This window comes from Myxine glutinosa, chromosome 4, assembly GCF_964187855.1.
Source record: "Myxine glutinosa chromosome 4, kmMyxGlut1.1, whole genome shotgun sequence".
NCBI classification, from domain to species: Eukaryota; Metazoa; Chordata; class Myxini; order Myxiniformes; family Myxinidae; genus Myxine; species Myxine glutinosa.
In genome coordinates, this window is record NC_136264.1 from 195,259,501 (window position 1) to 195,274,461 (window position 14,961).

General features: G+C 42.8%; 1 protein-coding gene across 6 annotated transcripts in view; it reads right to left on the reverse strand.

The window, feature by feature from the left end:
- Positions 1-225: 225 nt before the first annotated feature.
- LOC137425600 (caM kinase-like vesicle-associated protein) overlaps positions 226-14,961 on the reverse strand; it is a 141,278-nt gene continuing 126,542 nt past the window's right edge. For all 6 annotated transcript variants that reach the window (XM_068114190.2, XM_078776852.1, XM_078776854.1 and 3 more), the window contains exons 9-11: positions 14,653-14,731; positions 11,406-11,493; positions 226-4,026 (exon numbers count right to left, since the gene is read on the reverse strand). In XM_068114190.2, the coding sequence (XP_067970291.1) occupies positions 3,817-4,026; positions 11,406-11,493; positions 14,653-14,731 (377 nt within the window). In that variant the 3' untranslated portion in view covers positions 226-3,816. The remainder of the gene's footprint in view (positions 4,027-11,405; positions 11,494-14,652; positions 14,732-14,961) is intronic.

Consider the following 14,961-nt stretch of genomic DNA (forward strand, 5'->3'; position numbering starts at 1 on the left):
TTATCATATTGAGAGGGAGCTGAGGAAGCTGTGAGAGATTTTATAAATAAATTGTTTCTTTCGCTCCGGGGCCACAAAAGGAATTTTACTCGATTTTTGCATCTGTTGCTAAAAGTAGAAGCTTGTGTGTGTGTGTGTGTGTGTGTGTGTGTGTGTGTTTTACATATCCACTATGGCCGCTCGCTTGTATTAACAGGAAATTATGGGAAATCAATAACTCTCAGGCTCATCCATGGATATTTGTCTTCTTTTTTTTCTTTTCTTTTTTCTATACAAGATCGAGGCTCGTGTAAGAGCTAAGTTCATTATTTATTCCAGTTCTAGTTCTCTATTTCCTTTATTTCCGTGCGTCTGATTTGCATTCAGGAATAGAACAATTATGGTCAACCATTTGGAAATTGCCACTTTCGTTTAAATGCTGAAAATAACGTTGAAAAGACTATTTGAATTAGAGATTTCACGCTGGCAATGGCAGGTAAGATGTACCCAGATGGGCAAAACCAAGTCACTGAAAAAGCACACAGCGCATTCGGAAAAGGCTTCATTTGGCATTCAGCCATCATTTTGAAAGTCAAAAGTCTCATATTGGTTAAACAGCCCATTTATTGGAAGCGCTCAAAATCCAGGCTGCAACCAGACTCTGACTGGGGATATGGAAATGGCCTTTTGGGTTGTGGTTATCTGAGTGTGCTGTGGGATATTTCGATGATATACAATTAGGAGGGGTTAAAATTTAAAAAATATTATTTGTTCCAAGGTTCATGGAGGAGTTTTGCAATCATAAAATGCAAGACAAGGATATTATTGAACAATAAACAAATCAACAACATATGGGGGATGTTGAAAGAATCCCTGCAGAGGCAGGAGCCACATGCTCAGATGGAAGGGTTGTCAAAGGTGAACTAGGTTGATAGTTCACCTCGGACAACACACCCAGGTGTTGCTTCAAGTCGAGCTGAATATGGAATCGAACCTCTCAAACATGTAACACATCTCACTTTTTCTCAAAGGAAATCGATCATTTCGGGAGAGAAACTGCCAGGTCGTTCGTAGTCGGCTCTTCCGATTGCAATCACCGATATTAGAATGGAGGTAAAGCTGCTTGTTTCGGTCCGTCTCGATCCATCGATTCTGTCGTCCAAAGCTTTCTTCCATGGAGTTTGTTCTTTCCCAATCCCACGTGTTGTAATGATAGCCAAGAATGTCCATTTGCAACAAGCGGAGCCATCGCACGGCAATCTCATACACACAAAAAGCCACAATGAAACTGAAGTAGATAACTGAAACAGTCCTGGATACCATGGCACCTGTCAATGATAACCGACATTCCCAGTTTGTCAATTATGAAAGAAAGACTGCAACTGGATGCGGCTTACCATTTGGAGGAGGTTAATTGTATTACGTGTCGGATTAACAGTGAATCCAGGCAAAGGCTGCCGTTTCGCCCCTGGAGATCATAAGCTTGGAGTTGGTCCTTGCAGGCATTCAAACATCCCAAGGAGCATGCAGCGAATGGAACCCGGGTCGGAGGCCCTGCCGGCACGGTTACCTTGCTCCGGTATGCTCGGTGCCTGACCGACAATAAATTAAAAAAAGAGGTTTTTCATCTTGAAACGTCATGTTTATCATCAAAAGCATGTAGTTGGTGATAAAGAGCAGATGTCATTACATTTGGTGCCAAAAGCAGCGGCTCCTCAAAGCAACCAGAGTGTCATACATTTGGATGATATTGCAACCTGTGAACAACCTCTTGTGCTGAAAAAAAATACGCGTACATCGACACAATTTAAATAAGTGGAACAATATGTACAGAGTGAGTACACGCGAATCGTACAGGCGAATTTTAATCGATTCGCCTTCAAACTTCCATCCATGTCCCATACCAAAAAGGTCTTCACAGTAAAATACTATCAAAGTAGTGTGTAGCAAATTATGCCTCTTAACTATTAAAAACGATTGACTTCAGTTCGGCTTATGTACACATGAGGTTGGAAGGGGAGGAAGAATGTGTGAAGAGTTAATAGAGATATATGCAGCCAGCAAGCGATGATTCAACCCCCAACTCCTCTCCCCTCTGTTGTAGATTATTCATTTTCAAAGTCAAACAGTTCCGAGGAGTAATAATTGTGAGAATATGTCTTATTACTGTCCCTAGCTGTCAAATGCATGCAGCTGTGCTACCTGTTCAAAGTTGGGTGACTGTGAGGAACAAAGGAATATCACAAAGACACGTCCTGATGTGCGCGGCGAAAGCAGAACTGTGACTTGGCAGCTGGGAGACCATTATAATCTAGTTATCTCTTAACTGAATTATCCGAGAACTGATATCCTCGGGGGGAAAAAAGAGAGAAAGAAACCTAATGCAGACGTTCATTTTGATCATGCAAATCTTGGTGTGGCCTCCACAACATCCAAACGATATGTTCAACGATATCAACTCGGTTAACCGCAATGATCTGTGGGGCCTTTATAGGCCATCGAGTAACGCATATTCTTGTCATGGGGTGGAACATGCGCATAGGTAGAGTTACTTTCATGGGAAAGAGCACTTGGCATCCTGTCTCGTCGTACTGCTTTCACGACGTCGTTTGAGGCAGCATCGTTACGAGATGGGTAGAAACAGGTGGAACCACCTTTAGAGGCCATTTTTCCCCGCAGAGCAGGGGTTGGCCTTTTTCGGGCACCGTGGTCCCGTTTTTTGAAGCAATGTTTTATGAGCGGATGCCCTTCCTGCCACCAACCCTGTTAGTCACCTCTTGCGACACACAGGGAATTACCAGTGAACTGGTACTCAATTTTCCGACCTCGGAAGGATGACAGGCTGAGTCAACCCCCCTGGCGTTAATTCAGCGATCGACCGGGATTCGAACCCAGGATCCCAAGCCGGCACCCTAACCGCTAAGCCAACACCAGGCTACGGTAGAAACAGGTGGGAAAGCCGCAATTCATGCGATCACGAAGAGCTAAACCTCCGCAGGCATTGCATGAGACCCGAGTCTCATGTCGTGAGCAAAACTAGCGCGTCTGATGACGGTGAATGGCTCAAGTGAGGTTCGGCTAAACGGAATGGTATTATAATCGTGATTACTATCATGAATCGTGAATGTCGCAATGAATCCTTTAAAAAAAATTTAGAGTGTCCTGAGTTTGATGTTAGATGGAGTAAGCGATTTGTGGTTGGGTCTTTTACAGCCCAACCAAATGGCGGATAATATATTTATTCACGAAAAACATTGAGGAAGGATCGACGATTCAAACCTGAGCTTTATCAACAACTCTCTACCAACAATCACTGAACGTCGTCGCAAGCAAGCTGCATGAGCTTTTTAAAAAACGAGCGTCGTATTCAATGGGACAACAGGCCAGTCGGTGAATATTCATCTCCAAATAACCAGGAGATGCTTGGTCCATCCCTTCCTATTTTATGTCTCCCACATCCTCTCTCTCTTATTGACACACACCTCTTTCGTTCTCATTACTACAATATTCACTCTTCTTCACACAGTCATCACTGCTTCTCGAGTATGTGGAATCACCATCATGAGTTTGTCCTCTTCCAAACAATTTTTCAAGATTTTTATCCATTGTCATCTCATGTCATCCACCGGGATCTTTTCTCTTTACACAATTCCTGCCCCACCTTGTCTGCTTGAAACATTACGTACACATTCTGATGCTTGGCTGTGTCATTTTTATGTTGTCCGTCTCCATCCCACGGTCGGTTTGTTAACCTCTGTCGTCCAGCCCTTCTTTGAGCCTCAACCTCAGTGTTAAAAAAAAATTCCTCCTCTTTCCATCATCATTAAAACAACACAATTAATGCTGATTCTTCGTGCACACTTTCTCTTCCTCTTCTTCCAGGCCTGACATCTGACTCTTCTGCTCAGGACCGACTGCTTCCTCCTCGTCTGTGCTTCTTGTCTCCCCCTCAGTCTCCATCTCCACATCAGTCCGGCGTTTCCGTTCGTTCGTTCCACGCTGATTTCCCATCAAATGCTTCACCACTGTGGTCACCTGGAAAGCTTTCTGCAAACACAAGCAGGAGTGGTGTGTTTATGTTTGCGAAACTTGCATTTGAAACAAAAAAAAACGTTAACAAGTCCTTATCACACGATTTATTAATCTACAAACACATTTTGCTTTTCTTTGCTTTTTCAACACATTTAAATAAAACGTAATTTGTGAAATCCTTCTTCGAGCACTAATTCTACTTTCTAGCAACATTGCAAGTTATCTCCAAAACTCTCTTGTAATACCCTCTGCCACCATCACCAGGTGGCGATACATGCTGGGGTCCTCATGCTTGTGCTATGCGTTTGAAAGAGCAAAGTTGCAATTTGAAATAGCAAAGGGCTCACCTTGGGTTACCTATTTTGGTTGGTTGAATTGCCTTATTTAATATAGTAGGATGTAAAATATATATATATATATATATATATATATATATATACAGACTTGGCATTTAATATGGAATATTTTTTTTGTGGGGGTGAACTTACTTTTCAAGATGACTTACAACTAAAAGTTCATTGGAATTATGTTGAAATTATTCTAGATTTTGTTAATGTGACCTTTAAAAGAAACAAAAACCACATTTGACATTTCGAAGCAAATAAATTGATCCTTGAAAGTGATGTAAACTGATATCGAACTCAATTCACGGACAGTACTGTGTTAAACTTCTGTGCGCTTTCCAGAAGTATCTCCTTATTTTGCACATTAGCCAAATTCTTTTTTAACAAAAACAAAAGTTAAATTACGACTGGGATTACGGACAGTAAAATTACAGTTCAGTCCTTCGCGTAACCCCCACGAGCATTCAGGAGAGCACGTACACGTTGAGGCATGCTGTTCACGAGATTTGCCAAGGTTTGTACAGGAATCGCTTGCCATGCAGTTACAATAGCCTGCTGCATTTCACGCACAGAGGCAGGCTGCTGGTCCAAGTTGTCGATTTGACGCGTTAATTCTGCCCACAAGTTCTCTCGGATTCATATCCGGGGACATGGCAGGCCACTCCATATGCTCTACATCACGATCAGCAAGAAAGTGTTGCATCATGCGAGCACGATGAGGCCGTGCATTGTCATCTTGGAAGACAAAGTTTCCTCGAAAGGCTGCACGAACAAATGGAAGCAATGTTTCTTCCAGAATGGCCCTGTGCTTGAACTGGTTCAGGTTTCCATTCAGAACAACCAGGTCAGTTTTGCCCCCTGCATGAAAAGCAGCCCAAACGGTCACCCCACCACCTCCAGCTTGGACTCTTGGCACTATACAATCTTCGTTGTGGGCTTCATGCACTTGTCTGTGCACTCAGACGCAGCCATCTTGATGAAAGACCAGAAATCTCGACTCATCACTGAACATCACGTGATTCCAGTGTCCTGGCTGCCATTGACGGTGCTCTCTGGCCCACTGCAATCGGCGCTGGCGGTGTTGTCTGGTCAGACGTGGCTTTCTCAGAGGACGCCTGGCACGATAGCCTGCTTGAACCAGTCGTTGGTTGACTAGCCTTCTGGATACAGGCACATTTGTCAGTTGCTGCCACTCAGCCCTAAGCCGATTAGGTGACTTGGTACGGCCATTGCGGACTAACCGGTGCAGCTGGCGATCATCCCTCGTTGTAGTTCTGCGGGGACGTCCTGGCCTCGGTATTGGAGTACGGATACCCCTCTGAGCATTTCGTTTCAGGATCTTTGACACCTGATTTTGAGTGATGCCATACTGCCAAGCAATAGCACGCTGTTTCATGCCGGAATTTCGTAAAGCCACCACTAAATGACAAACAGCATTGTCGAGTTGACGGACCATCTCCAGGGGAAGCGGCAATAACTTTTGTAGACGTGCAGCCGTTGTTTTCCACTAATACAGAACGCAACAACCCTTATTTACCCGATTGTGAAGCCAATCGTCAAATGTACCTGTCCGTACATTTTGTCACACCACCTGTGATATAATCCTGTTATTGACTTCTTGCTGCGACAGACAATCAGTGACATGGTTCTTTTAACAAAGAAATCACCGAAGCGTAAAAGAAACTCGCCAGATTGATATACCGAGTTCAGAAAGTAAACCCAAGTCAAGAAAAAATATATATTCCATATTAAATGCCAAGTCTGTGTATATATATATATATATATATATATATATATATATGTATATATATATACAGACTTGGCATTTAATATGGAATATTTTTTTGTGGGGGTGAACTTACTTTTCAAGATGACCTAGAACCAAAAGTTCATTGGAATTATGTTGAAATTATTCTTGATTTTGTTAATGTGACCTTTAAAAGAAACAAAAACCACATTTGACATTTCGAAGCAAATAAATTGATCCTTGAAAGTGATGGAAACTGATATCGAACTCAATTCATGGAAGGTACTGTGTTAAACTTCTGTACGTTTTCCAGAAGTATCTCTTTATTTTGCACATTAGCCAAAAAAATTTTCAACAAAGACAAAAGCTAAATTATGACTGGGATTACGGACAGTAAAATTACAGTTCAGTACTTCGTGTAACCCCCACGAGCATTCAGGAGAGCACGTACACGTCGAGGCATGCTGTTCACGAGATTTGCCAAGGTTTGGACAGGAATCGCTTGCCATGCAGTGACAATAGTCTGCTGCAATTCATGCACAGAGGTCGGCTGCTGGTCCAAGTTGTCGATTTGACGCGTTAAATCTGCCAACAAGTTCTCTGTCAGATTCATATCCGAGGACATGGCAGGCCACTCCATATGCTCTGCACCACGGTCAGCAAGAAAGTGTTGGATCATGCGAGCACGATGAGGCTGTGCATTGTCATCTTGGAAGACAAAGTTTCCTCGAAAGGCTGCATGAGCAAATGGAAGCAATGTTTCTTCCAGAATGACCCTGTACTTGAACTGGTTCAGGTTTCCATTCAGAACAACCAGATCGGTTTTGCCCCCTGCATGAAAAGCAGCCCAAACGGTCACCCCACCACCTCCAGCTTGGACTCTTGGCACTATACAATCTTCATTGTGGGCTTCATGCACTTGTCTGCGCACTCGGACGTGGCCATCTTGACGATAGACCAGAAATCTAGACTCGTCACTGAAGGTCACGTGATTCCAGTGTCCTGGCTGCCATTGACGGTGCTCTCTGGCCCACTGCAATCGGCGCTGGCTGTGTTGTCTGGTCAAGCGTGGCTTTCTCAGGGGACGCCTGGCATGATAGCCTGCTTGAACCAGTCGTTGGTTGACTAGCCTTCTGGATACAGGCACATTTGTCAGTTGCTGCCACTCAGCCCTAAGCCGATTAGCTGACTTGGTATGGCCATTGCAGACTAACCGGTGCAGCTGGCGCTCATCTCTCCTTGTGGTTCTGCGTGGACATCCTGGCCTGGTATTGGAGTAGGGACACCCCTCTGAGCATTTCGTTTCAGGATCTTTGACACCTGACCTTGAGTGATGCCATACTGCCGAGCAATAGCACGCTGTTTCATGCCAGAATTTCGTAAAGCCACCACTCCATGACAAACAGCATTGTCAAGTTGACGGACCATCTCCAGAGGAAGCGGCAATAACTTTTGTAGACGTGCAGCAGTTGTTTTCCACTAATACAGAATGCAACAACCCTTATATACCCGATTGTGAAGCCAATTGTCAAATGTACCTGTCCTTACATTTTGTCATGCCACTTGTGATATAATCCTGTTATTGACTTCTTGCTGCGAAAGACAATGAGTGACATGGTTCTTTCAACAAAGACATCACTGAAGGGTAAAAGAAACTCACCAGATTGATATACTGAGTTCAGAAAGTAAACCCAAGTCAAGAAAAAAAAAAATATTCCATATTAAATGCCAAGTCTGTATATATATATATATATATATATATATATATATATATATATATATATATATATATATATATATATATATATATATATGTCTTCTGTCAATCATCAGTTCTCTCTCGTTTTGAAGAAGGGTTTAGGCCTGAAAAGTCACCACGTTTTTAACTCAACTGGACGGTCACATACTGAACCCTCCGGCGTCCGTCATCTGTCGTCGTCGTCATCGTCTGTCGTCTGTCAACTTTTCGACATTAACACTCCAGCGTCCACAAATATCAACCGATTCTGATCAAACTTGACATGCAGCATCCTTACCCCAAGGACCAGGTTTATTACATTTCAGCCCGATCCGTTGAAAAATGGCGGACTTAGGCGACCATTTTGTTTTTGGTCATGAAAACGACGTTAACACTCTAGCATCCACAACTATTAACAGATTTTGATCAAACTTAGAATGTTTAACCCTTACCACACACGGTAGGTTGCTATTGCATTCCAACCCGATCCATCACAAAATGGCCGCGATATTGTTTTCAGCTCCGAAACGACGTTAAGACTTTAACGTCCACAAATATTTATGGATTTTGATCAAACTTGGTGTGTGAGACTCTTACCACACTAGGTAGGTTTCTATCTTAAGTCAAATCTAGTACAGACAACTGACCTACTTTAAAGTTTTCCAGTCAGTTCAGTTGAGTTCTGCTTCCCTGGAAGCTCTAGTTTTTCGATGACAGTGAGCAAACCTCTCTCAATATTGGGTTAAGTAAATTTTCATCATTTCATTTTCATTGTGTCGTGTATGCATTCCTCCGGGCTATTCTTCCCCTTCCCTCTTTTCTACATGACCAAGGATTGAAATTCCCAGCCCAAGAATGTGTTCCTCTTACCAGGCCGTAATCCCCAATGCCGAGCCAACGCCACCCACACTATATAGAACTGGCGGTGCGCCTCAAACAATTATGTGCCAAATATGAAGATGAAAGAAATATGAAATATGAAGCATTATGAAAATGAAACGATATTGTGAGTTGAAACACATTGTGTCCTAGTTGTTGTAATCTCCTCAGGTGGATATCAGACGGCAGAACAAGGCCCTGCCATGGCCGATGAATCGGTCTGTATTTTAAAGTGTGTTTTGAGGACGAAGCTGCAATGTTTTTCAAGGTTAATCACAGGAATATTTCAGGTGTTCCATATTTACTCCAAAGACTCTTCAGGATCGTCACCTGGACAGCTTGCAGCTTCGTCAAGACTTTTCCTGGTATATCTAAAATGCTTGAACAGTATACTAGATGATGAACAGATAGAGGGTCTAATTTTCCATACCTTAGAATATTGGGAGCTAATGTTGTGATGCTTTTCTGTGCATCATATCACTTTTGTAAAATAAATATTTCTCTGATTAGAAAGGAGTGTTCAGTGTTATTAGGAGATATCTCAGTTCTTTTACACGAATAATAAGGACCTTATAAGATACCAAAGGACCTTTACCTGAGTAACAAGGACGCTAGGAAATATTAATTTACCTTTACATGACTCCTCACAAGATGGAGCAGAGGTAGTGCACATACCTTTCAACTGTTTCACCTGGATTAGATTCCTGACCCGACTATAAACCGGCTGATCGGTATTCTAGGCAGGGCGCAGTATATCATAAACTGCGCTGCTATCCCTCCAATGGACTTTAAGCTCGGTGTCTCATTAGATAGCCTTAGTTGGTGGACCTTAAATGTCTTTTGATAGCCTCAGTTGGACTGGTTGAGTTATCATTGGCACACTGATCAAATTACAAATTCCTGCCACTCTCAGGTGAACGTCAAGCCTGGGCAGCTGGTTCGTGAAAGACTTCTGCCAAATTTACATGTTATATGGACTGCTGACCTTACTTTAATGGGAAATGGCATAAAGAGGAGAGAGTGTAATTTTACGGGATTCAAAGGATATTTTGAGACGTCATTGCACATTTACCAACGACCTCGGTGTACATTTACACGAGTGACAACATTAAGAGACTAGCTTGACACTCATTAGAGTGAATACCTCTGCCAGGATGAACAGTGTACGTTTCATATCCCAGTGATAGGCCAGATCTGCATCCGTACCTGAACCAACATCTAATCGGCTTGTTCTTGTCACCGAATAAACTCATCCACCAAGTTTCGTCATAACCTTTTTTGTCCCTATTTCCCAATGGTGAAGAATCACTTTTCAAATCCTCGTATCCGGATCTGGATTCTCAACAAAATCGAATCAATTCGTCCTTGTCACACACCCAACGTGTCCACCAAGTTTTGTCCGAATCCGTCCATAACTTTTTGAGATATCCTGCTCACAAACAGACAAACAGGTGTGAAAATCTATCCTCCGTCCACCTTTAGTGGCGGAGGTAATAATGGAAAAAATAACACAGTACAAGTGATTTGAACCAGGGACACCAACATCATGAGCAATGCCATGGGCATAAATGGAAACAACAAATTGTCCAGCTTCAACGACAAAAGTTGCCATTTTGAGATTCAACCGGAAAGGTGTAGATTGGCATGACCTTTTAGTCAGGTTCACCATGTTCTTTCGTTCAAAATTTTTGGAGAATAGCAAAACTATACATTTTTGGAATATTCAGAACATGAGGAACCCAAAAATTAAAGTTTACATTTGCGTAGACACCTTTGTGAAAATGACACTCAGGACAGTGATGAAGATCTGTAAAAGCATATTCCTAAACGGTGTAGACCTCGTAGATCCTGTGTATAGGACTTATAGTTCAATCTGATACTACCTATAACTTCCTATAACAACCTATAACTTCAAAGGACTTGCAATATCATGTATTATGTAATACAGTTATATCACAAATATAAAGACAATGGTTTTCAATTACCTTTGTTGCTTTTATATAATCCTGAGCACTATTTTGAGGCCTTTATTGGATTCCTTGACCCAGAAAACATAGGATTAGCATATATAGTTAAGTTTCTAGGTTGACTAGAAGCCGAGATAGCGCAAAATATGTATTTTATGGCGGCCATTTTGAAAATCCAAAATGGCGGCCATGCAGGTGTCTGTGCAAATACCAACATTGATTTTCGGATTCTCCATGCTCTGGTGATTCCAAAAATGTACAGGTTTGCTAATCTCCCAACATTTTGAACGAAATTATATTTGTTAACATAGTGAACCTGACTATTTTGACTAAAACAGGCAAAGCAGGGCACACACCTCCTTTCTGGGGGCTATGACATGACTGAGCCAGTTGGGTTTATATGGCAACGTTATCATAACATGTTTATTCCTCGAAGACAAGATCGCTTTCTCAAATCTTCCAAATCCATACCACATGGAAACAGACAAGGAATATTGGAAAGAGGAAAAAAGGCACTTCTGCCCTTCTCGCCTGCACGATGACCCCACTTGACACTCGATATTGCAGCTTACAGTTAGATTTGAACCCGTAACCTTTGGGACACAGTCTCGTGTCTCGTTATCACTACAATGTACCCATGTTCCTCCTTGTCTTTCTAACCACCTTATCCCTACTGTACCAGTGTGGTGATTATGCAACGCTAACCCGACAAAGCTCACCTTCCACCTCCGTTTGGCAAAATTCCTCTTCATCTGCGCACAAACACCTGATTTTATATCTTTGTCCAGCGCTGCTTTGCCGCATGTCCTGTGGACAAAAAAAGTGACATGATTTAGGCTCAGTGTTGTGATAATTTACTCCACCAATGGCAACAATCCAACTGTTTACAAACACTACAACCTGCATGTGTAGATGTATTATATTGTTACGGTTCTGCTAACCAACATTCCCAGCAATGGCACATGACATACAGGCTTCCAAGTTATTTATTTATTTATTAAATGTTCCAAATATACCTCCCTTGTGTCTAATGGGTTTCAAAGAGAACATTTGCATATGCAGGATTAGTTAGGGTTGACCCATTCTTTTTCACTTTCCTTTTATCTTCATTTTGGAGGATGGAGGCGCTCTCATTTTCTCTCCAACCACAGTGGACTCTGTGGGCAGCACCCTCATTTGCATATGCACGCCAAAACCTCATTCAAATGCGTGTGCCAAAGCCAAACTGTTACCCCCATAGCAACAGCTCCTCAACCGCAGTTCAACCACCTCCACGCCACAACACCCAACCTGTTCTCGACTCCCGATGTTCTCTACTCCCTCTCAACACTGTTCTCTACTCCCGATGTTCTCTACTCCCTGTCAACACTGTTCTCAACACTGTTCTCTACTCCTGATGTCCCTATTCTCTACTGTTGTACTTGTGTGCTTCCCTCTCTCTCCTCATCTTGTCTCCCACTCCCTTTATTATATGTTTTATGTGTCCGTTTGTTTTTTATGATTAATGTTAGCTCTTTCACGAGCCTCGATCTTGTATACCAAAAAAAGCCCCAAAAAACCCCGCCTCCCTCCACCGCAAGACCAACATTGCACTTTATTTGCTCAGATTCACCTCCGCTTATGCCTCAACCACACCTCAATCATGCCGTTGACACAGTTCAGAGTTGACACAGTTCATGGGGCAGTACCAGAAAATCAGACAGTACACAGACAGAATAAAAACAGGATACAGTGCACAGCAAACAGTACAGGACACAGTAAGCAGACAGGATACAGTCACAGTACGAGCCAGGACGGAGGTGCCAACCAGCGGGAGGAATGGGGGAGGAGCACCAGAGTGGACCGGACGATCAAGGAAAGCCCCGTTCAGTCTAAGAGAGCACAAACAGTATTACTCCCCATTACCTTTACCACAGCGCAGGCAAGCGAGCGACAAACTCATCAGTCCTCACGCACGTAGGTCGCACCAGCCTCGCCCTGCTCTGTCTTTCTGGAACTTTCTACCTTTCCTTCAGGTGCGAGTTTGATTTGGCGCCAATGTTATGTTTGATTAGGTAAGATTGCATAAGGGGTATTATCAGACAGGTAAGATTTGCACTGTGTCTCTTTGCTTTGTACATTGCCGCACCACACAACAACAACAACAACATGCATTTTAAAGGCCATTTTCCCTGCTAGAGCGGGGGTTAGCCTTGCGGTCCCCATGACAATCTTCTCCATTTTGCCCTATTTTCTGCATCTCTCCTTGTTAACCCCCTTGCCCGCATTTCTTCTTCCACCGTCTTTAGCCAAGTCTTTCTCGGTCTTCCCCGTCTTCTACTTCCTTCTACATTCATTTCCATCACTCTTCTCAACCAGTCACTTTCATCCTTCCTCAACACATGACCAAACCATCTCAACCTGTTCCTCTTCACAGCATCAATCACAGGCTCTATTCCCATCATCTTTCGCAATTCATCATTTGTCTTCCTCTCTCTCAACGATACTCCGCACATCCGTCGAACCATTCGCATTTCCACCCTTTCCAACCTTCGTTGCTGCTCTACGTTCATTACCCATGTCTCGCTCCCATAAATCATAACACTTCTCACACATGCAGCATACACCTTTCCCTTCAGCTTCAACGACACTCCCCTCATCATCAGCACGCCACTCAATTCCCGAAACTTCTTCCATAAGATTGCATAAGGGGTATTATCAGACAGGTAAGATTTGCACTGTGTCTCTTTGCTTTGTACATTGCCGCACCACACAAATGAATGCATTTTCCCTGCTGTACTTGTGAATAAACCCAGATTGTACAAACGTGCCACATAAGTTTCCTCACCCCTTGTAAATAATAAATCCCCCCTAAACATGTTCTTCCAATCTGCCTGTGATGGCTTTTCCTCCATTGGTCAAGCATAGTCCGCACTAGAGTTAGCCAGGACGTTCCTCTCCAGTCGATTGGCTCCATACATTAGCTGCTACGTACTGGGTAGTTTGCTTGGCTACACCTGATTAAATAAGATAAGATCTGAACATAGAGACGGCATGATCCCCAGTTAGGCTGGCCACATCACTCCCAGGTAAACGGTGTAAGATGGACGTCCCTAGGAGATTTGGTCATCTGTTTGGCATTTGTGGTGGGAGTTATCCGAGACCGGTGGCCTCAGAACCGGTAGTCGGGAGGAACCAGAGAAGTCCCCTCATGGTAAAACCCGAACCCTGCATCCTGACAATATATACTGTACAGTACTGTATACAGTGCCTTCAAAAAGTATTCACACCCCTTGACCTTTTTCACATTTTCTTGTGTTACAGCCTGAATTTAAAATAGATTAAATTAAGAATTTTTGTCACTGATCACAATGTCAAAGGGGAATTTTTTATTTTTTTTAGATCTTCTTACAAATCAATTAAAAATGAAAAGCTGAAATGTCTTGAGTCCATAAGTATTCAGCCCCTTTGCTATGACACTCCATTTCATCCTTGTCACACACCCGACCTCTCCACCAAATTTCGTCTGAATCTGTCCACAACGTTTTGAGATATCCTGTTCACAAACCACCAAACAGAGAGACAGGGGTGAAAACATAACCTCCATCCACCTTCAATGTCGGAGGAGGTTTAGTGTTTCACATATAGAGTGATATATTAATGTGTGTGCCATCCTTGGATGGACGTTAAACTGGGCATTCTGTCTGTGTGCATTAGTTGGTGCCGAGTGGATGTTGAGGATCCCACGGCGTGCTTCGCAAATATTAAACAAGCTAACACCAGCAATCTGATTCCAAGCAGTCAATATAAGAACAGGAATTTGGATTTTGACCAATGGCAGAGTGCCGAGCATAATCCCCACCATTACCCAGGAACTGATTTGGCAGCACAAATGCATGGTACAGAGCATGATGATGATGATGCTGATGGTGATGATGATGATGGTGATGATTATGATGATTATGATCAATGCAAAAAGGACGGTACCATTCGTGAGCCAGTGCTTCCTTTGCTGTCATTCTATGTTCTTGGTTCACTTCTAGCAGTTTGGACACAAGGTCCTTTGCTGAAACACAGTAGACATGAAGTGCTCGTCAGCACAAATCATTCCACGACCAAAACTGCATGTACAGTACACATGAAGTTTTACTTGCAGGTGCCGTTTCAGTGACAGTTTTGTTCACATTTACAATTCCACACATCCATTTACAATTCATTTTCCAAATAGTTAAAATTTAAATCTCAAAAAGTCACAATTTTTCTTACAATAATTACAGTTATGCATTCCTTTATAAT